At 37.5% G+C, this 27,856-nt stretch overlaps 1 protein-coding gene across 6 annotated transcripts in view; it reads left to right on the forward strand.

The window, feature by feature from the left end:
• The window catches only part of Diaph2 (diaphanous related formin 2), an 831,244-nt gene that overhangs the window by 616,641 nt on the left and 186,747 nt on the right, over positions 1 to 27,856 (forward strand). For all 6 annotated transcript variants that reach the window (XM_047535653.1, XM_047535655.1, XM_047535654.1 and 3 more), the window contains one exon: positions 27,198 to 27,333. In XM_047535653.1, coding sequence (XP_047391609.1) covers positions 27,198 to 27,333 — 136 coding nt within the window. The remainder of the gene's footprint in view (positions 1 to 27,197; positions 27,334 to 27,856) is intronic.

Here is a 27,856-nt window from a genome sequence, read left to right on the forward strand (position 1 = left end):
GAAAGAGGAAACTCATGAGAAGGCATCTGTCCTTTTCCCAATGCCATTTCTAAATCTGTGGTTCTTGTCTCTGTTAATTAAGCACGTTAAAGCCTTTCATTTTTTAAAAGAAAATAAATCAGAACAGTATTTTTGCTAGAAAATATACTAATTTTAAAAATACCAATTCAATTTCAATGTCTATTTCTTCCACAAGGTAACCCAGATATCTTGTTTAGGAAGATAGACATTAACATCCTCAAATGGATTTCTCGACAGGAAGCTCTGACAAAAGATGAGATGTATAGCAAAGCATGTAGTGGAGTAAAAGCATATTTTTAGTGCCAAAAGTATGAAAAATTATAAGGAACTTACAAAGACATTTAGTTCATCTTGGATTCTTTCCCCCTGGTCCTTGTTCACTGCCAACTGTCAGCTAGTTGATCTGATAAACTAATGCAGTACTAATGTGTCACTCATTCTGTATTACATACATGCCCTTTAAATTCAGGACAATGCTTTAATGCAGCAGAGCAATTCTGTCAAGAACTTCTTGCAGCTCAGCTAGCTGATGGAGGGAATACTTGGGAAAAGGCAGCCTTTCTTCTGCTGAAAGAATATCAGCTATGTATCTTATCTTTCAGGGTCTAGGATTCCCTTCCCCCATTAAAAAACCAATTTAACCTGTTGTGGTCTCATAATCCAACTTTATGGTCTTTGTTTTTCAACTTGGCATCCTTCTGGGTGTGGTCTCTCCATTGAAATAGGTCAGGTAATTGACCACCCAAGACCCTTAGGTCAAATCCAGCCATCCTCTCTTTTTGTAAATAGAGTTGTATGGAGCCTGCTCATTTGTTTTTTTTTTTGTTACCTGTGGCTGCTTTCACACTATGATGACCATGCTGAGTAGCTGAGACAAAGTCCATATGACCTATACAACTAAAAATATTAATCATTTGGCCCCCTTTACTGAAAAGTTTGCTCACACTTAATGTAGAACATGTGAATAAGAGTATTGAGGTAAAATTCTGATAGGGAAATCATTGAAACCAGAAATAGCTTTGTGAGGTTTTTTGGTTTTGTTTTGTTTCTGGTACCAGGGATTAATCCCAGGGACACTTCATCACAGAGCCACATCCCCAGTTCTCTTCATTTTTTGGGACAGGGTCTTGCTAAGTTGCTTAGGAGCTCACTAAATTACTGAGGCCAGCCTCAAACTTGAAGTCTTCCTGCCTCAGACTCTTGAGTTGCTGGGATTACAGGCATGTGCTATCATGCCCAGCTCCAGTTTCTTAGGTTTTAACTATCAAATGCAGTCCCTTAAGAGGGGAGATCACATTTGAGAGGATGAAAACAGTTTTTCATTGTCATTGTCAGCTCAGTTGTTGATTTCTCTTCTCCTTTCCATGTGACACTGACTTTTTTATATTTTGCCCCTTAGGTTAGGCAGAAGTTCTGTACTCATCTTGTGTACTACGCAGGATGATTACAGGGGGTTGACCCCAGACTTACTATATGAGACAACTGGTAGCCCTAATGTCATTTATGCATTCATGGAGACAAAAGACACTTAGTGTATATAGAATTGTAGATACACAATAAATGTTTTATACTCCATATCCCCCCGACACACACTGCCTATCATATAAGACATATACAGCCTGACCCCTAGAACAATCTTTTTTCATAATAAGGGCACTATTTGTTGCATTTGATTTTTCCACAGAAATATCTCCTCAGTCTGTTTGTTTGGATCCCTTTCCTTCAGTCTTAAATAGAAGCCTAACTAAGGCTCCATCTTTGAGCTTTCATAATTTTTCCTGGGTAGTTTTTGTCTGTTCTCCTGATTTCTATGCTTTCCTGAGTTTTTATCTTGTTCTTTAACTCTAGACTCAAGTTTATTGGCTGTTGGATACCTCTAACCAGATCCAACACAACTACCTCAAATTCAGAATATTCAAAATGGAACCCATTACTTCTCTTTCCACCACCCTTCCATATTTATTCTCTTAGGTAAAAGATACAACTTGGTATCTTCTTTTCCCTCACTGTTCACATCTTTTGAATCTTGGATTCATGCTGATTGTCTTAAAAATATTTTCCAAATCCATCCTCTCTTCATCCTCATGTTAAGTGCCCTTGTTCAATACTCTTCATGTCTCACAACTAATCCTTTTAGTTTTCCTGTGTTTGGTCTTAGCACTTTCCAAATTCTGTCTATGCTATTGTCAAGTTTTTGGTTTTATTGTTTTGTTATTATTGTTGCTGTTGTTTTCTAAAACAGGTCTCATTGGGACACTCATCTCGAAACCGTCAGTGGCTTCCCATGGGTGACCATACAACCTAAACTAGCATTTGGATTCCTTTGGCATTCTAACTCCCCTCAACCACTATTCTTTGCTTGGAGTACCATCACTCCCTTCCACTTGGTGAAATAATTTTTATCCACAACTTTCTCTGTTATGTCTTACCTAATACTCTCTCACCCACTCCAGGGAGAATTAATTGCTCCCTATTTTGTATACTTATGTTACCTTGTGAATATGGTTGTTGTAACACTCTGCTTATTATAATTGGTGATGTACAGACCTGCCTTCTTTATTCCACAAGTGTCTCTGGAGTAAATGTATCTATTTTGTGTTTGAATTTCTATTAGGCAGCAGAGTGTATGGTACATGGAAGTAACCAGCAAATATTTATTGATTGGTAACCATGTTTGTAATTGGTAGTCATGCTGCCCCTGTACTAGAAATCTAATAATAAATGGACTTTTGAATTAATGCTTCAAACCCATCTGTTTGCTTTTTCTCTTTCCTTCTCTCCCTCTCTGCCAGTTTTCCCAAACCTGTCATTATATGATTTCTTTGATTCTTCATCAACATTGATTCAGCAATTATTTTGGTGAAGTACTTAAACTTGTGTACTTTTACCCTTTTCACTTATAATTTGTAAAATCCCAAAGTCAGTCTTTTCTAGGTGTAACCCTTGAGCAGAACTAACAAGAGCCATAGGAAGTATCTTAACATTACTCCATTTTATTTGTACATTCTCATATCAAACCTCTCCTTTGTCAGTGTCACTTTGTGATTTACTATTCATTTATGACCAACTATGACCCTTTAAAAATTTATTATTTTTCCATAGCCAGCAATTCACCTGCTTGTGTCTCTTGGATTTTTTTTCTCTTTATGATAAAAATCATTATAGAAGGACTATTCTTCAAACATATACCTGATCTTTCTACTTTCTGTAGGTCTTGCCATCTTCAAAGACTCTTTGAAGAGAAGAAAAATATTTTAACTTCTCTCTTTTTGGGGAGTTGGTACTTTAAAAGAACTAAAATAGTGATAAGTTTTATAGGATAAAATCTAGTCATAGTAAATTGCTTAGGTGTAACAAAGAGTGTCCTGTTTTACCTTCATGAATGTTTAGTGTAAATATATAATATGCAGAAAGTAACATTGAGATTTCATTGTACCAGAGTATCCTTGAGTCAAAAAGTCTTTATACAGAAGTTCACATTGAAATAAGTCAAGTCTAAAATATGACGTCTATTATTGCAAAGTTTGGTATGGGAAATAAAATCGAGTGTGTCTATAAACTCCCTAAATCCTTGTGTAAGTTATTTGTCCAATATGTCAAGCCTAATGGCAAAATCCCTTTATACCAATAAATAAGGCAAGAAGCAGAAGATTCATGATGAGGCCAGAAAACTCCTCTATAAATAATGGCATATTACCCAGAGAGGAGGGAGGTAAAGGAGAGGGCAGTTGATCATTAGCATAGTAGTAAGAAAGGGATATTCCCATCAGTAAGTAAGAGCAGTATTTGGCCAAATCTAGGTCATCATCAAGGATATAATCACAAGTGAGATGTGTTTTACAGTGTGGAATATAGCTAGAGTTTGCATATACAGATGGAATGGCTTGCTTCCCAGAATGCAATCACTAGTATATAACGCTGCCCTTATTATTTCTCGTTTAGAAAAGAGGATTTTAAAGTAGAATGCCTCTGATTCCGACCTCTATCTCATTCAAACCCAATTTTGAAATGATCCACACTATATTGTTTTCAGATATTTTCACAGATCAACTCTTTCTGCTGTAGCAAACCCAAGATTCAAGGTGTCAAAGTGAGACACGAAATTGTATATTCATTTTATTTTTCTTGTTTTGTAAAAGAATGACACAGACATGTATACCTATGGAACCAGTATCCTAGAATAGAAACTTAGGCATTCTCTGTGGGTTTATCTCATAACTCAGACTTCTGGCATATTTTCCCTAACCATTCAACAGCTAACTGGGTAATCTTTCAAATAATTTTCTAGAGATACTCATTTATTAATTGGACTGGGCTTCATTGTTTTGCCATCCTTACCTTTACATTCTTTTTAATTCTCAGAGTTTCTTCAAATATAAACACAAGCCGTATGATTCTGACTTGTGGAAATCTGGATGATATCTGATAAACCTTGTTAATTAAATATTAATTTCAGGTACCTAGATCTAGTTCTATCCCTTAATCCAATTTTCCTTGAGATTAATTATCCATCTTTTGTTTGTGACTTGGCATTTCCCAAAATTCTAGCTCCTCTCTTTTTCTTCATCAGACTTTTTTTTTCTTCAGGTTTTTACCTATTCCTTAAACAGGGAAAAATCCAGATTTGTGAGGCCTGAATTTGTAAGTGAATCTGCCTCTGCCCTTAGAGTTGTTCAGCCCACAAATGAAGCATAGCTCTTCAAAAAGCCAAACTAGCAAAGAGGAAAAATCCAAGTAAAAACCCAAGTAAAAATGTTGTTGTCACATATATGTGCTGGGCTAGTATTTACACTTAATTAACCAGCACTGTCTTCATTAAGAAATAGTTATTATATGCCTCCTTTGTATTAGGTACTCTATTAAGCTTACAGTCCAAACTGCTTATCTGAATAGAATACCACTCGTGAAGCAGACTAAACCAACACAGAGCCTGCCCTTTTAAATGCTGTAAAACTAAGCCAGGCTGAAACAAATGTGCATAATGGAAACATGCAGATATCTGAATGCATGTTGAATGTGCAACAGATTTATTAACATTAGAGATAAGAAAGGATGAGTACATTTTGTAGTGGTGGTTACTGAAGCAGTCCTCCCTTGGAGTCTCCAATTTAAGGAAGAAGTCTTAAAGGTAGCCTTGCTGCCTTCTAATTACTGAAAATTTCATTTCCCTTACCAGCAACACTATACACTGGTATCAGGGTTAATTTATGGACCCTGAGACACCTAGGTGCTGTGTTCCCCTACTTTTCCATATCTCATCAGGGCTCCTTTTTGTGTGCTGCTTAGTTTCCATTCATTTTTAAATTTCATATATATTTAGAATTTCTCTACATATGAAAATGACCCTGATTGTTCAGATATCATCAATAAAGGGAAAGGTTCTACCCCATGATTACTGGAAGGACATCTTTCTGTCAATAATGTGGAAGATAGGACAACATACATACCAGCAAACAAATACTTTCTACTTAGAAGAGTATAGCATTCTGACTAGTGATCAAGGTAGCTTTCTGAAAAGTAAATTAAGCACCACCATTTTCATTTACTTCCAAAAAAGAATGAGTGTCCCATATCCAAGAAAAAAAAATATCTCTTTATTTGCTAAGATGTTTATTCCTTACCATGTAACGTTCCTTCTCAATGATAATTTTAAAAAGTAGGACCTAGCCATGCGTGGAGGCATAAATCTCTAATCCCAGCAGCTTGGGAAGCTGAGGCAGGAGGATAGCATGTTCAAAGGCAGCCTCAGCAACTTAGGGAGGCCCCAAGCAATTTAGTGAGACCCTGTTACAAGATAAAAAAAATAAAAAGGGCTAGAGATGTGGCTCAGTGGTTATGTGTGTGTGGGTTCAATCCCTGGTACCAAAATCATCATCATCATCATCATCATCACCATCATCATCATCATCATCATCTAGAATACTGTTTCAGCTGACATAATGCCCCACTTGAGCCTGGGAGATAAACGAAAAAAGACTAACACTGCTAGTGCTTCTTTCGATGACCTCTAAGTGCCATGAGTGAAGAAGTCTGGCCTGTCATGCTTATTGCTGATTCCCCCAGGGACTAGAACAGGCTGTGATAATACATGGTAGATAATGAATAAATGAATAACTTTTGTATTTCACTGAAGACACAAGCCACTAATCATGCTACTTTTCTCTTAGTTTTATTGCTTCCTTGCCTCTTCTTCCTTTCCCTGAACCTCCCATCATCCAAAGAATAGATGAATGTCAATACATCCAGAGACATTTCTAATACTTCATTTAAAAAAAAAAGAAGAAAATAAAATTTTACTGAATGTGTATGTTGCATCATAAAGTTCAGTTAGGAATTAGTAAAATATAAATTAAGGGCATCAAGCATTTATCATAGACAAGGACGTGCTCAAATTCTCTTGAAAAAGATTAATTTTAAGTGGAACAGTATTAACTATGCATCATGCAGTATATGAGGTGTGACTATTTTTTAAAAAAGACAAATCAGGAATGTGTAGAATCAAAGGAGTTTTATACATTTTGTTATCTTTACTGAATGATAATGACATTGCCCTAAATATTTGCAGAACTCGTGTTTTTTATTTCCTTAAGAGTTATGCCACATATTATTTAGATTTTTCTAGCCATACTTAATCTTTGCAATTTTAGGATGAATTTTGACTTTTGGAAATAGCCAAAAGTGATATTGAGCTAAATTCTTTTTCTTTCTTTTTAATTTTGGGACAGTTCTAAGTTGCTTAGGACCTTGCTAAGTTCCTGAGGCCGATCTCAAACTTGTGGTCTTCCTGCCCTAGCCTTGCAAGTCACTGACATAGACATAAGCCACCACACCTGGCTTGAGCTAAGCTTTAGAAATAAGGTATGTGATCTGACCAGGTAACAAAATCTCTGGTGAAAATTAGTGTGAATCTAAAATAATGAGACTGATTTCATTTGATTCAAAGGTTAATTCTAAAAGATAATTTTCAAACACTGAGTAATGGTCCTCACCAAAAAAAAGTTAATGCCTTCCCAAGAGGGAAGTATAAAACTCCTTTGATTCTACACATTCCTGATTTGTCTTTTTTAAAAAATAGTCACACCTCATATACTGCATTTAAAGACAGGATTCATGTTTTCAAAAGATGTATTGGAACCAGTCTCATAACTTTACAGTTGCACTTCATAGTGTTATGAAACACATGATAATATATTAGGAGAATTAGAGCATTGGAAACTTGTTGTTATTGGACAAGACATCTCTTATTGTTTCTAGCTTTGTCCTCTTCTTTTTTGGGGAAGGCATAGGAGGATGGAGCAGTCTATAATTTAACAATAATGTCCAGCAAGTAGAGAAGATGCATTGTTAAATTTATGGAAAAAAATCTTCTGTGACAAACTGTTATTCTATAAAGTGACATGGAGTGGCTTAATTTGGAGTCCAAACAGATTTTCCCAAGGGCCTCTGACCCATCTCTCCACTATCGTGCACTCTGCAAACTAAAGAATTTGTCTTCGTTGCCTTAGCTTTACTTTTGTGACACCATAATGATTCCTGGAGACAAGTTAAACCTACATTAAGATTGTTTTAGGAAAAATATTGACCAGGTTTCTTTTTTATAGAGGCCAATAGACAAGATACAGGCATAAAAAACTGACATCCTTTCCTGGTACATAAGGAAGTATTTCCTTTTACAAGTGATTAAATACCAGAAAAGATTCCTGAGGGAGGTCATGGAACCCTATTTATAGACAGAGAACCAGAGCAAGCATTTTTGAAGTCCTTCCTGTTCTGGGAGTCTGTGATTCTACATGTCAAGGTAGTTTGACATTCTTATCTGTCTCCAGGGCGTTTTTCACCCCACCCAAATACGTCTCATAAAAAACCTTATGGAGCATCTGGGGCTATGTCTCACTGGAAGAGCACTTGCATGAGGCCCTGGGTGCCATCCCCAGCACTGTCAAAGAAAAAAAATTCCTTACTGATTGTGCAGCCCTCTTCCATCTTCTAAGATGGTGACAGTATTAAGGCAGTGAACTCGGGTCTCAGGGCTCAGACCTGTAACATAGCACTTGTTTTGTCATTTCCTCCACCCATACCTCCCCCAGACATTTTCCCATTAAACTATGGTTATCAGTCACTTTAGAATTTCATTTTGTTCCTTTGGTTCAAAAAAAAGGTTACAGATTAATTTCCTATAGTCACTCAAAGTGCTTCATAGATTTTAATCAAATAGAGGTCCATAGAGACATGTTGAACTCAATTGTTTTTCTTTCCCAGATGGAAAGAAGGCTACTCACATACCTACTATGAAAAATGTCTGCAGTAACCTGCAGCATTTGAAAATCTTTTCCATGCTACAGATTGCAGATTAACTTCTAGCTAATCATAGTTCAGCATTCTAATGGACTGTGACGGGAGAGACAGTTTTTCTTCCAACTTCAGATCACATGTTTTTGCAGTTGTAAGGCAAATTTTAAAAGAAGGCCTTGGGGATCACAGCCAGCCTTCATTATCAGTGCATGACCGCTTTGTAACCAACTGCAAATTTAATATCCAAGGAGATTTGCACATAACAGTCTTTTTTTCTTTCTTCTTATTTTGAATAATTTACCTTTGAGATTCTATTCACGACCATACTGGTGTGCAAAGATCTGTTTGTCTGTCAAATCTCCAGATATGTACCACATGTGAAAGATAGATTAATTTTTTATTTGTTTCCTAAGGAGGCTGAACAGTAAGCTGGTTGTGCTGAATACAAGAGGGCTACTTCCGAGAACACTTCCTTAAGTTCAGAACTTCAACTGGTTCCCTCATCTGCAGCAGATCTCTGCTAAAAGGGAATCATTTATACAAATCAACTCAAGGAACATTTTGTATAAACCATCCACCCAAACCTGAAAAGGTTTTTGCCTTGAACCAAAAGATTAGTGGAGAAGCTGTGTAATTCATGGATCCTGCAAATCTCTCATTCTAAACAAAGACCTCATTTTCAAAATTAGAAAGCATCTTTTCTTTAACCTTGGGGACTCTATGTAAATACTAAACTCTATTCAAATGAATTTTCTGAGCCCAAGATTGAGCTATATCAGTGTGACAAATGTCAGGGCTATCAGGCCTCAGAAACACTACACATTGGCATTTTTAAGAAAACAAATGTAGATGTCAGTGAACCATAACCCATAGATGATGAGAAAAAACCTACCATTCCAAGGTGGATAATATTTTTCTCAAGGCCACTAAGATTTTCCACAATAAAGAAATATGAGGTGTGTGGGGAACTACGTGCAGAAATGTTCTTGTTAATTTTATGTTTTGCCAATTCCCAGGCTGAAAATTTTTATTATGTAAATCAACTAGCTCCAGCTGCTAATTCTTAGAAAATGTGAGGGGTATCAAGTTTAACTAGGTTTTGACCTTTAATGTTACGAAGACAACAGTAGGGAAGAGGGGGCCAAGAATTTTTTAGGGGGTTATTTTATAAAAGGTGTTCAGGGAGGGCCTCACTGATAAGGAGACATTTGAAACAGAAATGTGATGGCGGTATCTGAGGTCTAGAAGGAATATACTTTAAAGGCTCATACTGAGTGAAGGAGATCAATTCGGCTGGAGCAGAATAACCAGATGAAGCCAGAGAAGTTGTAGAAAGTCAGAGTATAGAAGGCCTTGGGACTATTGTAAGGGCTGCCCTGCCCCAAGCTGTGAGTAGGAAGAGATGGATTCTCTGATAGACAAAACAGGGTAGAGACAAGGACAGAGATTTAGGGGAAAATGAAAACTAAAGTTCAGGAGAGAAAAGTGTAGTCTACACAAGAGATGGAGAAAGAAATACTGTCTATAGGAAGGAGGGAACATAGGATCTTAGGAAACAAAGAAGAGAGAATATTCGTTTTGTTTGATTTGATTTACGAGGTTACCTCTAGTCCATAATACACCTGTGATTTTTACCATATTTATATAGGTCAATAAGCATGACTTTAATCCATTTCTAACAAAAATATCAATATATTTGTTCAGTGTGTATTACTGAGGCACCTAACTACTTGAGCAAGCTAATCAAGGTTTCAATTACTCCAGCAAGGAAGAAAGTTATACCTCTCTGTTGCGATTGTACTTGATTGGTTGATGAAGTATTCATGAGATCTTTCATAAGAGGAACTTTAAAGGTCACTTGTACTATAATAAGTGGAAATCTCTGGAAAAGAAAAAGTTTAGCAGTATTATAGTGCTGATAAAGTTTTCAGAGAGGCTGACTCTGAGAGTTGGGTTGCTGCAGCTGAAAATTCTTTGCCCTGAGCATTTGTCATGACTCCTTCAATCCAAGATGCCCTTTAAGCACAGTGAAACTATAGAAAAGGAATATCTAATGTTGTTTGAGGTTAATTAAAGAGTAGGTTTCCTTCCTTTCTTTAATGGAAAGCCTTAATTTGTCCCCGGTTGCAGTTGAAAATTCTAATGAATCTTTGCCACCATGTTATGTACGGGTTTTCCCCCCCTTTAATCATCTGGCTGTTCGATTCCTTATTCAAGTACTGAAAACCTCATAGTTTCCCATTTGTAACCTGGTGTGATCGTTCTAAAATGGGAGAAAAACTCTGGACAAATATAATACTGCTTTTGGTATTCATTAGGATTTTCACCCACTTAAACTAACAGGACCTCAGCCTGAGTTATACATCAGTAAGTGGTAACATACCTTAGGATCTGTGTTTTCTAGCAACTCTTTTACCTTGGTCCTAGGCAAATGTAGAAAATTGTAGAAGGGCCACTAGCAGTCAAAACAATTAAAGCAAAAAATGGGTTAGGTAAGTGTATAAAACAGAGTAAAAGAGGAGAGAGGATTTAGAAAACCATACCACAATATTTTTTTATAAAATGATGAAAAGCTGTCATGTATAGAATTACCTTTCCTTATTCTCATGCTCTGGACACCTTTGGGACAGGGAAACAACACTGCAACTATAATTGTAGTTCACTGATCTACACTCCTTTTCCATTAGTACCTCTTGTTATGACTTCGTGAGAACTACACCAATAAGCAAAAAATTTCTACCATTCATCTTATCTTCTGTTTGAAATCTCAGTGAAGGTTTTCCAGCAGGGCCAACAGACTCATATGAGGAATGATGGGAAAAGTTAAGAAAGTTTAGCCTGGTCTGGGTTAGAGGACTGAGTGAAGGCTAATTTTCCTGGCTCCTTCATAAACCTTTAGGCAGATACATGCTCACTAAAGAAATAAAAGCAGGGCTGGGGAGATAGCTCAGTCAGTAGAGTGCTTGCCTTGCAAGCATCAAGGCCCTGGGTTCAATCCCCAGCACCGCAAAAAAATATATATATATATAAAAATAAATAAATAAAAGCAAACTCCTAAGTTCCAAATCAAATGATGTTTTGGACTGCATACTTCACTTTCTCAGGGAGATAACAGAACTAACTCCAGATGTTAAACAAGAAAATCAGTAACTGCCCCCCCACAAATCTGCTTCCTTCCCCCTGCAAATGCCATCCTTCAGTTTATACTATAGTTCAATAATATGTTGAACCTCAAGTAAAACCACACATGAATTTCTTTAGTAGTTCAATTGGCAATTAGTCTATGAATTTTTTTGTTGTTTTCTAGATTCATTAAGATAGAATACCAAGAATTAATACCAAGAATTTTCCCCTAAAACTTCCTCTTTTTCATTCTACCTATTTCTTTTATCTCATGGCTCAGGAAGGCAAGTCCTATTGTCTGTTCAAAGTTTGTGGGTAAGAGATTGTGTGTGTTTTGTTTCTTCCCATTTTTACCTGATGTTACAAGTTTTCCATATCAAAAAGAATTTTTTTTCCTTTTCTCAGTATGCATGAACATATGCAGGAATGCTCCTAGGCTGAAGGAAATGGGAGACCAGACACTGAAATGTATATGACCTTAGTATTGCCCAAATGTGGAACAATATAATAATAACAACTATCACCACTTGTTGAATTATTTTTATGTACCAGTCACTGTGCTAATAGCTTTATATGTAATTCCTTATTAAATCACAAACCGACACTAGAAGTACAGGTATTTCACAGGTCAAAAAAGGAAGCTTAGCACTGTGAGAAATAGAAAGTCTGCTGGTCCATTTTCAGAATATAGTATTCAGCCTTAATTGGATCCAATTGAAGCCATTTTAATTATAGCCCTTCCCTTTTGCCCACCCTAATTTTAAAATTAGCCAATCACATAGATTATACCCCTGAGTCCTCCAATCAGGGCGAAGGGCAACACTGTTAGGTATATTAACTGGTGAACTGCCTGCCCAGGCAGGCTTGCTAGCCAGATTCTGTAGAATGCCCTCTGTCAGAAGTAAATGCCTTGCCTACCCACTTTCTGGCACATGTTTGATTTCTTGTGGCACCTCATATTTCCAAAACCACAGTTATGTAAATATCCCAAAGGGATAAAGCATAGTAGTCCCTAGTGGAGCTTGGACTTAAACCATCTCTCTCACCCCTTCAAAGCTCTCCTGTATTCACTAGGATATGCTGTTTTATTTAGAATGTTTGCATTTTGGGTCCTGACTACAAATGAACAAAATAAATACTCCATTATTTTGACTCAGCATAAAATTAAAGATCAGGAATTTTCAAAACTCTTATATCTGAGATACATAAAAAATGAAGCCCTAGAATCATCATACTTATCTAGGAAAGATAGAAATTTATAATGCCCATGACAGGAATTGTGTAGTTTAAATTTTAAATATTCTATGTTATTTTAGAAAGAGATGATTAGAAGAAGTAATTTGAAATTTTGAAGTAACTAGCATAAAATGGAAAGAAGTTAAAAAATTTCTGAAAGTACAATTCAAATTAAATGAGAGCTAAGGTAAGAATCAGGTGCTAAGAGAGTTCAATATAAAAAATATGGAGAGAATTTTACCCATTGTGTTGAGTTTTTATTAAAAATAACATCTCATTGCCTCATGTTTAGCCTACAAAAAGATTTTCAATATAATGCATGTCAGGTTTCTTGAGACAAATGATTTGTCTCAGTATCATTTGAAAATCCTTCTAATATCCATGATGAATGAAGAAATACTCCTCAGTGTGATGATAGTATGTATACCTCTGGCACCAGAGTTACCAGTTTGTTCACCAGAAACTCCAATTTACATTCTTTTATGATTATGTGATTCTGCTGTCATACAGCTTCTTGTACTGTAATGAAAGCCTTGCCAAGTATATCCACACAAGAAGGATTCAAATCCCAGAAGGGAAAATGAATAGATTTCTAGTTTGTTTATTTGTTTGTTTCCTTTCATGAATGCCAAGTGATGCAAGTTGAGTTCTCTTATCCAACATGCTTGGGACCCGAAGTGTTTTAGATTTCAGTTTTTGAATTTTGAAATATTCCTATATAATGTACTTGGTTGACCATCCCTAGTCTAAAAATCCCAAACCTGAAATGCTTTGAAATCAGAAATTTGGGGGGAACCAACAAGATGCTCAAAATGCTTCGCTTTTGGAGCATTTCAAATTTGAGATTTTCAGACAAGGGATGCTCAACTTCTAGTGATATATATATTTCAAAATTTTCAAAAAGTATATATATATACATATATATATATTTATTCATTCAAGTTAACTTAGATGCCAATAATATGGTACAGTTAAAAATCACATGTAAGAGCTTGGAGTGATATCAGTGATAGAGCACATATCTATCATGGGCAAAACCCTAGTGCAAATCATCATCATCATCACATTAAGTATTCTTATGAGGGATGACTATATTAGGATTGTGCACTTTCACTCATAGACCATATCCTTTTGACTTTCCAAAATGAGGGGGAGGGAATTATGCAGAATAAACCATTGAAAACAAATGTGGGCAATTACCAAATCCTTACTCTTCAAAATTTCAAATGCTTCTTTATAAATAATTATCACACCTACTCTGCAAGGAGCATTTCTTCTATACCAGGTATTGTCTTAAATGTTTTATGTAAGCATTATTTCACTTAATCTGTTTAACAACCCTGTGATTTAATTAACTATATCTCCATCCTACAGATGTGGTAAACGGAGCTCATAAAGTTGAAGTAACTACCTTGGTCAAGGTGACAGATTTTAGGATAAGTGATGGAGCTTGGATTTGAAACTAGATTTGTCTGACTGGAGGATCCATACTCCTAATTATTCCTCTTCTCTGTCCCTGAAATATACCCTCAACTTTTCAGCAAGGTCACAGTACTTGCAAAGTGAGATCAGAACTGGAATAGTAAAGCCCCTGGAACCAATGGAAATAAAGAATGTGGTAGCAGTGATGGTGGTTGTGTATTCAAATAGCACAAGGTTGGAAGATGTTTGCTTCATGTACACCTGACAGAAATGAGGCTAACATCTAAGCTGTTTGCAATTTTTTGAATTGATTTCATCCATTTCTTAAAACTTTATTTGAATAAATGAGAGGTCTTAGTAGTTACACGTTGGTGGGGATTTTTTGTTTGTTTCTTTTTTGCATGACATTTTTGGTCCATAGGTCTCAGTTGTTAATTATGCACAACAAGGGAAATAAGATTTTTAATTTATTCACACTTTTCAACAAGGCAATAGAGATTTCAGGGAGAGATTTAAAATTAGATTGGTGAATATTTGTAGTAAATCCTAGACAAATTTTCAGTTATATTTTTGCACCTTTTATACTTCCTACTGACTGTCTCTCTCTTGCTCTCTTTTTTTGGTACTGGGGTTTGAACTCAGGAGCACTTGACCACTGAGCCACATCCCCAGCCCTATTTTGTATTTTATTCAGAGACAGGGTCTCCCTGAGTTGCATAGTACCTTCCTTTTGCTGAGTCTGGCTTTGAACTCAAGATCCTCCTGCCTCAGTCTCCTGAGCCATTAGGATTACAGGCATGTGCCACCGTGCTCAGCTCTTCCTGACCCTTGAAGAACAGATATGCCAGTAAAACTGAGACTTTTTTCTGAAAATAATTTTCTTATCTTGTATAAGGTTACCACCAAAATGCTTTTTCAATTAGCTTCCTTTTAACAGAACACCTTTCTGAGTAATGACAGAATCTAGTCAGTTGGTGATGTTCCCAACCCTGAGAATTAATGATTGATGTTTACTGGAAAATAATGTTTAAATAGTCGTGAGTTGGTATTTTAAAATGTTTAGTGAAGCTGGACAAATAATAAAGTATTGTTAATCATAGTCAATTATATAGGGATTTTTTTAACCTGACCTTTAATTTGCTCCTATTGCTTTTGTTCTTTTATTTGGTTTTTGTTTGGTAAGAAGTAAGATGATAAGACAATATCCAATCCTTCAAAAGTTGTCTCTGTCTGCTTTTACATTTTTAGGAGAGGAAATTGAAATCTTGAAAATCTTTTTTCAAGATAATGTTAATTATATATGCACATATAATTGTTGTTTTGTTTTATTTATTTATTTTTGTGGTGCTGGGTCCTCATGTATTCCAGACAGATGCTCTACCACTGAGCCACATCCCCCATTCCAAAATCTTGAAAATCTAATCTTTCATTCTAGTAAAAGTAAAGATTGTTGATATGAAAACATCCTTAAGTTCTCCCTTTTTCCTTTTGTTTTGTTTTGTTTTTGTTTTTGTTTTGTAGCCAAGCCTTGCACATGCTAGGCAAGCTCACTATCACCAAGCTAAGTCCCGAGGCCCCTTTGTTGTTTTACATTTTTTTCATAAGAAATGGGAATTAAACAAGCTTTTGTTTTCCATCCCTAATTTCCTAAGCTGGACCTAATAGTAAAAAGGGACTATGATTTCTTCTCAGTAGGAGGCCTTTCCATGAAAACAGAACTAGTGACATCAGGCCAGAATTTTACTCCACAGTTTCTGTTGCTTGAAAAATACATGCCTTTGTAGATATTTTCATTAGTATTCATTAATGCCAAACTACATAAATTATTTTCCTCTTCTGATTTGGCCTCTTTAGGATTACACATGCCATTACAAATTGTGTGGTTGTTTTGTAGTTAAATCTATTTCTGAAACACTTAAGGTGTAAAATGATGGAACTATACTTGATCTCTTTCATCCTTTCCTAGATCTTCATTTATGTTGATTTAGTAGTGCCCTTTGCAAGCCTCCCTCTTATACAAAAGTTTAATCTATTTACATATGCCACATTTCTCCACTAGAGATTCTTTAACATTAGATATTGCCTTATTTTCTTCTATTCCAGATTATGTAAGTTTTGACTTTTATGTAAACTGGTGTTTTTAGTTTTATTATCATATTTTCAAAAACAATTTTAAAAGGAGTATATGGAGAATGTAGCAGATATAGCATGACTCAAGTTCATGGACAACATAATACCTAGTGATAATCTATATCAAAATTTATGTTCTCAAAATATGGTTTGGATTTGAGTGTTTTAAGGCAATCATTTCCACTGCCTTCATTAGATGATCTTAGTTTATCAAATGAGGCTTATAAAAGATAAACAGAGTCTTGAATAGGACTGTCAGATTTATTAAATGAAAATAGAGGATGCCCCCAGCTAAATGACACACTAATTCGGTTAGTGTATGTGTGCCTGTGTACTGTTAAAAGTAATTTATTCTTATTTGTAAAAGTAAGAAAAATGCATAAATTACCACTGTTAACTTTATTAATGCATTGCTATTTTTCATTTTTTTTAGATACTTTATCACTTAGCAGCATATCTTAAAATATTTTATATGCTATGCTATCTTTGTTTTGTTTTTTAACTGTATCCAGCTTTATTAAAGGTACTGTTCATAAACAATCATGGTATTTCAGACAGGACATGGACAATCATTAACAGTATACAACAACTTTCAAACTCCCTTCGTGGATGAACTACCAAAATCAGAAAGCCACTATAAAACCCAATGAAATCTTCATCTGATGCTCTGAATAGGGACAGTTTAGAGTGAGGGTTGACATTTCACATGTAGCATGTTGTTTAACAACTTTTCACAAGCCAACCCTGACTTTCAGGAAATGAAATGAAAATGGCAAAAATTATTAATCTGAAGATCCACTATCTAGAAAAGGAACTGCTGCTCTTCTGAGGGGCACTATCTCAATGCTGTCACTAGAAAGTCCAGATTGCCGACATACTGGTAAAACCAACTGTTGGGAGTCAGGTCCGAACAGGTCTGAGTTTAGGGGAGTTAAGTTTATGCCAATGGCAGAGAGGGAAAGGAGGACATAAGATGAATTTGAGTTTTTCCACTCCATAAGGCTTTTATGCCAAGGTGACTATGTGTGCCAACATCAGGGAATCCCTCCTCTTGAGAGCCAAGAGGAAGTCTCTCAAAACTAGCAGGGGAAGGTTTTTTCCCCCACAGCAATCCAGCTTTGGAGACATTCTACTAGTGATGTATGCTCCTGCCCCCAAAAACAATAATGAAGTATTCTGTGTGCTAACAACATAACTTAAAAAAAAAATTAAAACAAAGTTCTGCATTTTTATAAAACTTGATAAAAATAGTGTTTCAAACTGTACAGTCACCAGAAGTACACAGTTATCAAAATGCACACAGTTCACTTGGCATCTCTAGTCCCTTCAACTTTCTGTGCCTGGTCTGTTTTGGCATCTCCATTTTCTGCAGGGTTATTCCCTTTGTCCCTTTGGGTACCTTCTCTCCCTTCTTTGCAGGGGCTTTTTAAGGCTTGGGTTTTGGTTTGGAGGAGCAGGTTTAGCAGACAACCTTGCAGATCTTCTCTGTGGTTTGTCCTTCACCTTGGCTTTATCTCCTTTAGCATCCCCTTCAGCCTTTCTCTTGGGCATGGTGGCGATGGCGGTGGGACGCAGGCACTGGATGCGGGCATGCAGAGGCACGTGCTTTGGTTGGTCCGGGGGTCGTTCTCGCCTCTTCTTCACACTGCTCAGGCTCCAGGGTGTTTATAAAGTTTTTTTGCTATGCTATCTTTATGGCATAGTAGAACTAATTCTTAATAGCCTAGTGTAAATATGTATCATCATTTAACCATCTCCCTATTCTCCCTATTGTTGCACACTTGGGTAGTAATAAACATTTTTATTATTATTACAACATAAAAAAAATAGAGGATGCCCATTTAAAGTTGAATTTTAAACAATAACTTTTAATATCAAAGCATCCTAAACGTCATATGAATTTTTTTTGTAGAAGCTTATCCCAAATATTGTATAGGGCATACTTATACCAAAAACAAAAAAAGATTTTTCTGAAATTCAGATTTAACCAAGCACCCTCTAATTTTTCTGGCAACTCTACTTGAGGGGCATCATGGTGTAGTGTAAGTGACTACAGATGTGGATGCCAAACAACTCTAGGTGGTTGTGGTACGTAAGTACCTGTGTGGCCATGGGCATGTCACTTAAACTACCTAAAGTTAAGTGTCATCATCTGTAAAATGAGATCATACCCACTTGACAAGATTTTATTTATATAGCTATAGAAATTATGTTTTTAAAACACCTGGCATACCACTAATGGTAGATTACCATTAAAGAGTAACTATTATTATCAGAATAGAAATATGTGTGGAATACTTGTTTTCCCTCTGTTCTTCCACCACAATAATCAAGACTTCAGTGAATTGAAAACATGTGGAGGTTTCTTCAGACCTGCAAGCAATTCTGTAGCCATGATACCAGCTGGGTGTGCTCTAATCTAAGTCAACTCAGGCACTATAGTTGTCAGATCCCAAATGTTAATGGCTCAGTCCCCAAGACTGCTTCTCTTCCCACTTCGGATACCAGGCCCAAGCCTGGGTTTGTTTGACCTGTGCAGACTGCTTATAAACCCTGACCCTTCCCTGCATTATCTTCAATTAATATGCTAGAGTGGCTCACAGGACTCAGGGAAACATGTTTACCAGTTTACTATGAACAGTATTTGAAGGATACAATAAATAGCCAGATGAAGAGTTACATAAGGCCGGGTCTGGAAGGGTCCCAATTGCAGAAGCTTCTGCCTCCCTGGAGTTGTTTCCATGGGAGGATACACCACCCTCCCAGCACAGGGACATGTTCCTGTTCATCTTGCTGCAAGCCCCCACATGTTTTTCTGTCTGCAAGCTCTCTGAACCCTGTCCTTCTGGGGTTTTATGGAGGCTTCATCACAAAGGCATGATTGATTAAAGTGTCGGCCATTGGTGATCATTTTAACCCTCAGTCCTTCTTCCCGCCCTGGAGATTGGAGTTTGAGATTGAAAATTCCAATTTTCTGATCTTTCCTTTGTCTTTCCAGAAGCTCTGAAGGGACTACCAGCCACCTGTAAACTTATTAGCATACAAAAAGACACTATTTCTTTGGAGATTCCAAGGATTTTAGGAGTTGTTTGCCAGGAGGAAGAGGTACAAATGCAAGATAATAGTTGGGATCTTTTACCTTCATTGTAATGAACTTGTAGTGAGGATCCCTAATGACAGTAGTCTATAGCTAAAACACCCCATTAGATTTTTAATACAAGAGCCCACCCAGATCTTGGTAATTGTTTAGCACATCAGAGATTTGACAGGTAGTAACATATTACAGGGACATTAACCTTCTTTCTCTTCTCTGCTGCTTGCCTCTTCTCATGTTACTGATCAAAAATCATACAGTTTGTTAGCATCAGGGCCTGAATATATGATGCCTTTTCATATTGTCTTTCTTTTTTCTTGAGTTATAATTTTATTTCAATCCTGCCTTTCTCAGACATCTATTTTTTAAATTTTCAATGTTAATTTTTAAATATAATTTACATATCATAAAATTCTCCATCTTAATTATACAGTTCTGTAGTTCTTAGTGTATTCACAAGGTTGTACAACCATCACCACTATCTACTTCCAGAACAATTTCATCAACCCCAGGGAGAAACACCTCTTCCACCTCCTCCACCTCCTCACAACCATGCATCTACTTTCTGTCTCTTTGGATTTGCCTATTCTGGACATTATATATAAATGGAATCACACAATATGTGGCCTTTTATGCCTGGCCACAGGCATAAAATATTATTATGGTATTATAATATTTTTGAGGTTCTTGCATAATTTTAGCATGAATCAGTAATTCATTGTTTTTATTGCTAAATAATATTACATTCTTTGGATATGTACTACATTTTCTTTATGCATTCATTAGTTGGGAAACATTTGAGTTTGTTCTACTTTCCAGCTATTAGGAATTATGCTCCTATACCTGGAGTCATATGCTAGGAGGCCTAACTCTGGGGATCCCAACAGACCAGGTTATGCCACGCACTATTTTGCTTAGCAATTTGAGGAATTTGCAATTTTCTAAAATGGACACCCTTTTACAGTCACATGAGTAATTCACAAATGTTCCAATTTCTCCACATCCTCATTTGTTATATGTTTTTTTCTTTTTAAAATTATTATAGCCATCATAGTGGGTATGAAGTAGTACTTCAATTTGGTTTTAATTTTTAATTTTCATTTTTGGTGGCATTGGGGATTGAATTCAGGGCCTTGTGCATATTAGGCAAGTGCCCTACCACTGAGCCATACCTCCATCCCATTCAATGTGGTTGTGATTTGTATTTCCCTAGTGATTAATGATGTTGAACATCTTTTCATGTACTTATTAGCCATATGTATATGTTCTTTTGAGAAATATCTGTACATATCTATCGCGTTCCCTCTGGCCGCAGAGAGAGACACGACAAACATCTGAAGCTTTGGAAGTTTATTATGCACAGTCCCTCTCCTACACTTCTCTTACTCCCAGCTTCCGCGCACTCCCAGCTTCTCTTCTCTCAGCTTCTTCTCTCAGCTTCTTCTCTCAGCTTCTGCGCACTCCCAGCTTCTTCCGCCCTCAGCTTCTTCCGCCCCCTTACTCTCCCACCCACCAGGCTTATATACACTTCAACCAATCGGGGGGGGGGCACTTGAGGTAAACCGCGGACAGCTGCAGGCATAGAATAGGTACACGAGGGGGGCATGCTCTAATCACATCGTTAACTAGCCAATCATTGGAATTCGCTGGTTGTTTACTGTATAGCTGGCCGCTTTTGGCTCAGCGTCAGGCGCCATCTTGACCGTGCCCAAGGCTGGGGGTCCTGGAAACCCCGACAGATCCTCCTTCTTTATTATTAAACTAAGGCTCGGGACCGTGTCTGTCTTAGGTTGAGTGGTCAGCATATGTCCTTACCCGTCATCAGAGCCTGCAGAGCATGCTGCAGCTCCTGTCTTAGGTTGGTACACAGCCACCTCCTTCATTACCCGTCTTTGACTACCGGTCCAGCATCAAGAGCCATACTAATGGGGGGCTGTCGGCCTTTAGGGCGGTCATGGCCTGATGAAAAATAATTTGATCTCTCTATTGGCTAGCTCGTAGATGCATGCCAAAACGAATGAAGAGAAGGAGGCCAAGGCAGAGGAGTACCACCATAGCTCCTAAGCCTGCCCGCTGTTTGACAAATCTATAAATAGAAGAAAAACCATATAGCCATATTAAATACAGAAACAATATACATCCCAGTAGTGTTACAATATGGGCAACACAAAACAGCTCTCAGGGAATAAACGCATCCCAGTCCCAAAAGTTCTTGCAAGGTATCCACTTGTTCTTATAATGAGTCCACTCTCTGATAGAGTCTCTATGGTCTGCAAGGCTGCAGCTGCATTCTTGGCCAAATGATCGTTGTGGTTGTGTCAATGCTGCTACTGCAAGGACTGTGATAGCAATGATCATGGCTGTTGCAATGTCAAAGCCTCTTCTGTTTCTTGATAATAGCACTGGCAATTCTATATCTGCAACAGAAACTAGGACTGGTAGGAAGATAGAAATGTGCATCAAAATTGCACGGGTGGCAAAAGAACCATTCCAGCATTGTGAGAGATAGCACACGGTTAGTGAACAGTTAAGAGGTGTTATTAGAAATGTTAGTTGGTAGAAACATAAAAGGGAGGAGATACACAAGCTGACATGGGAGGAAAAGCAATATCACAGCTAGGGTCAGCAGAACGAGTTGCTCTACTCTGGGTCTGATTTGTAGTATGATTCCAACGGCAAAGTGCAAAAATTCCTCCTGTTAAAGCAAAGAAAGACTAGAGATATCCTTGTCACCAAAAACAGCACGACCTGAAAAATCATCAGTAGAATTGACAGGCTTGTAGAGGAATTGGTGAAAAACAAGAAAAGAAAGGATAAAAAATGTGTTAGTTAGAAGTAAAAAATATGGCCAGGCTAACAATGGCCCATAGGTTCCGGGTTTGCCTTTCCGTCTGAGTTTTTGTTATTGGAGGAAGGCTCAGGCTCGCCATTGCGAGGAGGAGCAGCATCACTTGCATGCTGCTTTCCCTCAACAGTAACCAATTTGCACTCGTTAGCCCAACGTGTTTCCCTTCTGCGCCTTGGGCAAAGTCCTGGGGCATAAGGTGTAACAGATTTTACTATCGTTATCTCTTATCTTTTGTTAGGGCATTATCTCCTTGCTGCTGATTTGTGCATCTATTGAAGCGTATTGGCCTTCTCATCTCAACATTTCTATCGGGAAACCTTGCCACTATGTTTCTGCAAGCAGTTTCAACAGCTATTTCTTGCCACTGAGCTCTCCAATTAGACATTGTCCTCCAGATAACACTGCTCTGCATACCTGTTTCCAAATTGTCTTAACTGCCTCTTTAAAGTTTTTTCAATGGTTGATGGTATCTCCATTTGCTCCTCAAATACGGGCAGGTTCTACAAATTTTGAAACTCTTTTTATTAGGCTTAGGTTTCTCCTACCTTTTCCCCTTGTTCTTAAGTTTTCACTACCACTTGGTTATTCCTTTTGGGGGTTCTTTATGTTAGACTTAGTTCCCTTTTTCCCCTTGTTCTTAGATTTTTTGAGCAATTATTTTCTAGGTCACCACCACTCAATTTTTCCTCACTTTATTCTTTTTAAGAGTTCTTTTCTGTTGCTATTAGATCCTGTTCATGAAGATCCCCCTTGTGGCACACTGAGCAGCTTTTCTTCTATAAACTCTGGGCTTATTCTACTAGGGTTTGAACATATGATCATACAGTGGTTTCCTTATTTTCTAGTCCTTCCTCAGTGTTTCTACTGTAGGGTATTCAAAAAGCCCTCATCCAAAAACCAAGGGGAAATCCTTTCCACAGTATCAAGAAATACTTTAGCTGTTTTTTCCTTTAATGGCGTCCCATGGTTTTTTAATAGCTCCCTGAGGGGTTGCTGCATTCTGAATTTAGACGTTTCAGACCCCATTGTTACTAATTTGAATAGCTTCAGTTATGGCAGTTACAATAACAAACAGTGGCCTAGCTGCCAGGAGCAATGAGATTACTGAAAGGAAAACTATCAAGTGTGCATTAGAATTTTTATAGCGGCTTTTCACGTACTACCTACACCCTAATTGGACCGCTTCAAATGTGTTTCTACTTTCACTTTAATTGGACCGCGTTCCACGCGTCAGGACCGCTGATGGCGTATCCCGATACCTTTTAACCCGCGTTCCACGCGTCAGGAACGCTGATGGCGTATCCCGATACCTTTTAACCCGCGTTCCACGCGTCAGGACCGCTGATGGCGTATCCCGATACCTTTTAACCCGCGTTCCACGCGTCAGGACCGCTGATGGCGTATCCCGATACCTTTTAACCCGCGTTCCACGCGTCAGGACCGCTGATGGCGTATCCCGATACCTTTTAACCCGCGTTCCACGCGTCAGGACCGCTGATGGCGTATCCCGATACCTTTTAAACCCGCGTTCCACGCGTCAGGACCGCTGATGGCGTATCCCGATACCTTTTAACCTGCGTTCCACGCGTCAGGACCACTGATGGTGTATCCCGATACCTTTTAACTTTTTTATAACCGGTTTAACTTGTATATATAAAAAAAAATTTTTTTTAGATATCTTACCTTGTTTTCTTTATAAGGTTTTCATCTTCCCGGGTTTCGGCACCAGTTATCGCGTTCCCTCTGGCCGCAGAGAGAGACACGACAGACGTCTGAAGCTTTGGAAGTTTATTATGCACAGTCCCTCTCCTACACTTCTCTTACTCCTAGCTTCCGCGCACTCCCAGCTTCTCTTCTCTCAGCTTCTTCTCTCAGCTTCTTCTCTCAGCTTCTGCGCACTCCCAGCTTCTCTTCTCTCAGCTTCTTCTCTCAGCTTCTTCTCTCAGCTTCTTCTCTCAGCTTCTGCGCACTCCCAGCTTCTCTTCTCTCAGCTTCTTCTCTCAGCTTCTTCTCTCAGCTTCTTCTCTCAGCTTCTGCGCACTCCCAGCTTCTTCTGCCCTCAGCTTCTTCCGCCCTCTGCTTCTTCCGCAGTCGCCCTCAGCTTCTTCTGCCCTCAGCTTCTTCCGCCCCCTTACTCTCCCACCCACCAGGCTTATATACACTTTAACCAATCAGGGGAGAGCACACGAGGTAAACGCGGACAGCTGCAGGCATAGAATAGGTACACGAGGGGGGCATGCTCTAATCACATCGTTAACTAGCCAATCATTGGAATTCGCTGGTTGTTTACTGTATAGCTGGCCGCTTTTGGCTCAGCGTCAGGCGCCATCTTGACCGTGCCCAAGGCTGGGGGTCCTGGAAACCCCGACACATATCCTTTGCATATTTTTATTGAGTTGCCATTTTATTGAGTTGTACATGTTCTTTATATTTTTTTCACTTTTAAAAATCTTTTTAGTTATACATGACAATAGAGTATTTTTTGACATATTTATATAAAAATGGAGTACATCTTATTCTAATTAGAATCCCACTCTTGTGGTTGTACATGATCTGGAGATTCACTGTGGTGTATTCATGTATATACATAAGAAAGTAATGTCAGATTCATTTCACTGTTTTTTCTATTCCTGTCCCTCCTCCCTTCCCATCATTCCCCTCTGAAATGTTCTTTATATATTCTTCTTTCCTTGGTACTGGGAATTGAACCTAAGGGGCGCTCAACCACTGGGCCACGTCCCTAGCCCTTTTTTGTATTTTATTTAAGAGACAGGATCTCACTGAGTTGCTTAGGTCCTCACCAAGTTTCTGAGGCTGGCTTTGAACTCACAATCCTCCTGCCTCAGTCTCCTGAGTGAACCACTATGTTTACAGGCATGTGTCACTGTGCCCAGCTTATCTATTTTTATTAGATATATTATTTTCAAATATTTTCTTCCATTCTGTGGGTTGTTTCTTCACTTTCTTCACAGTATAATCTGATGAACAAAAGCTTTTAATTTTGATAAAGTCTTATTTATCTGTTTTAGATGGGGGGGAGGTTGCTTGTGCTTTTGGTGTCACATCTACAGTCTTTTCTTCCTTAAAGAATAAAACTGACACTAAATCATGAGTGAAAAGACAAGGGTTCTCTTCACAACCTTCTAGTTATATAAATGTGGAGACCTTAGGCAAATATATAAGCTCATTTAGAACTCATTTTCCACAACTGTAAAAGGAAGATTGGTTCTGCAGAGTAGGCACTATGTGATTTTTTTGTGAATAACTTATCTTTCTAAAACCCCTTAAGTTAGTAGTTCTCAAGTTAGTCAGTTTTCCCCTCCAGGCAACATTTGGCAATCTCTGGAGACATTTTTGGCTGTCATATTTGAAAGAGATGCTACTGGGCATCTCATAGGTAGAAGCCAAGGATGCTGCTAAATGCACTACAATGCATAGGATGGCCCCTAACAAAAATAATTATCCAGCCCAAAATGACAGTAGTGCTGGGGTTGAGAAGCTACTCTAAAATTCTGATTCTTGTTTTCCAGTTTATTTTAAATGGTAGTCTTTGAATTTATGTACAGTCGCCAGATAGTTTTGTGCTCATGGGCTATTGTTAGGAGATATTAGCTTAACAAGGACAATAAAATGGGGAGATATCCATAAAGGTAAAATCATTTAGAAGTTTTGTGTGTGTTTTGTTTGTTTGTTTGTGTTTTTTTTTTTTTTTTTTTCTTTTTTTGCAGTACAGGGGATTGAATTTAGGGGCTCATTTCAGGAACTGAGACACACTAGGCAAGCACTGAACTATATCCCCAGTTCTTTTTATTTTTTATTTTAAGATAGGGTCTTGCTAATTTGTCGAGGCTGACCTCAATCTTGCAATCCTCCTGCCTCAGCCTCCTGAGTAGCTGTGATTACAAGTGTGCACGACCACCCCCAGCTCATTTATATTTTGTAGGAAAAAATCAACTCTTATAAGTTAGGAGGGTGTTGGAAGTGTTTTTAGGGATATTTTAAACTGTTGTATCTTTTAACATGAAGAAAAGAATATTTCAATATAGATTGCTTCAGGCAAAGCCTTGTAAATATATTCTTGTTATTGAATCTTTTCCTTTAGGGTTTCTGGAACAAAGTAAGTCGGGCAAAATAGTTTGTACATGCTATAAAGTATATCTAATCAATCATAACAGGAAATAAAACCAGAACAACTTGATGGAAGGAACTTGTAGTTGATATGTCTCTGCATTAGTGACTTGTCTGAACTCCAAGGAAGTTGATATTCTTCCAGCCAATGATTTTACTTCAACTTTCTCTAACACCATCTACTGAAATGTATTCACTCACTGACATTCCACAGATAATCTAACCAAAATAAACAATAGCTTAAAATATGTTTCAACATTTCAAAATATTTTTACACATAAAAAGTAGCTAAACTTACAGGTATTTCTCTTCTGTCATAACAGCGCTGATTGTTTCATGCTCTGCATCATTAGATGTATTCATTACCACTAGCACCATAACCACCACCACCATCATCTTAGTCTAAAATTTCTTGATTATATTTGACTCTGCTCTAAGTACTTTAAGTGCTTAGAACACTTCCTACAAAAATTCTTGTTTATCTTCACAAAAGTCCTATGAGGTAGTTTTTATTTTTTAATTTCCACTTTGCAGATAACAAAAAAATGTACAGTAAGTGATAAAATACTTGCTGAGCCATATTAAGCTTTTTCTCGTGTATCCAAACTATTTCATATTTCAACAATGGAGAAAGCATTTTTATTGCTAAATATGCAACATTGATGTCCCTAATTCTTTTGCACCCCAGATAGTGGCAATTGAAGACTCAGTTATTTCTAAATTTTTTTCAAGAAAAGCTGTCTAAAGATTAATTAGTTGTCACTCTTAAAAATACATGTACACACTTTGAGGCTACTATAATGACTTTCCATCTCTGCATATTTGTACAATTTTTAAACTGTGCAACTTCTTCATTATAAAACTAATGGAAAGGATTTTGTTTAATTGTGTTTATATCTACAGGAAGCAGTAAAAGAAAACAATAAGAGAAGAGAAATGGAAGAGAAGACCAGGAGGGCAAAACTTGCAAAAGAGAAAGCTGAACAAGAAAAAATGGAACGCCAGAAGAAAAAGAAACAGCTCATCGATATAAACAAAGGTATGCAAGTACTTCCAATTTTTAAAAGATGCCAAAAGTGTAAAACAATTTCACTTATTTATTTTTGGATTATAAAGTAGATAATCATATTCATAGAAAATTTACGTTGTGTCAAATTTCTCTAATGATACTCTCTCGAGCACTTATCACACTATACTGAGCACTTGGATTTGTGGTAATCAGTGCAAGGAGTAGTTATGTTGTTGAAATCATCTTTTTTTCATTGATTTTATTATATTATGATCTGGATGAGCCAGTGGTAAAGGAAGAAGGGAGTGAGATGAAAAGTGAAAAACACAGTGTGGAGAGATGTGGCCTAGACCTTAATTTCACTTTGTTGGTACATATCTGTTGGCAGTACAGTTACAACAGTCTTCCTTGAGAGCTTGAACACTTCAAGTCATAATAGATGTTGACAGCACTATTACAAGTTGAAAAAAATAGCAGAGCATCTTATTCAGGTCTGAGCCTCAGTACAAGATGCTGGTCCATCCACATTAGTATAAAGTAAGTCGTTGTCTTG

Source organism: Sciurus carolinensis, chromosome X, assembly GCF_902686445.1.
Source record: "Sciurus carolinensis chromosome X, mSciCar1.2, whole genome shotgun sequence".
Lineage (NCBI taxonomy): Eukaryota > Metazoa > Chordata > Mammalia > Rodentia > Sciuridae > Sciurus > Sciurus carolinensis.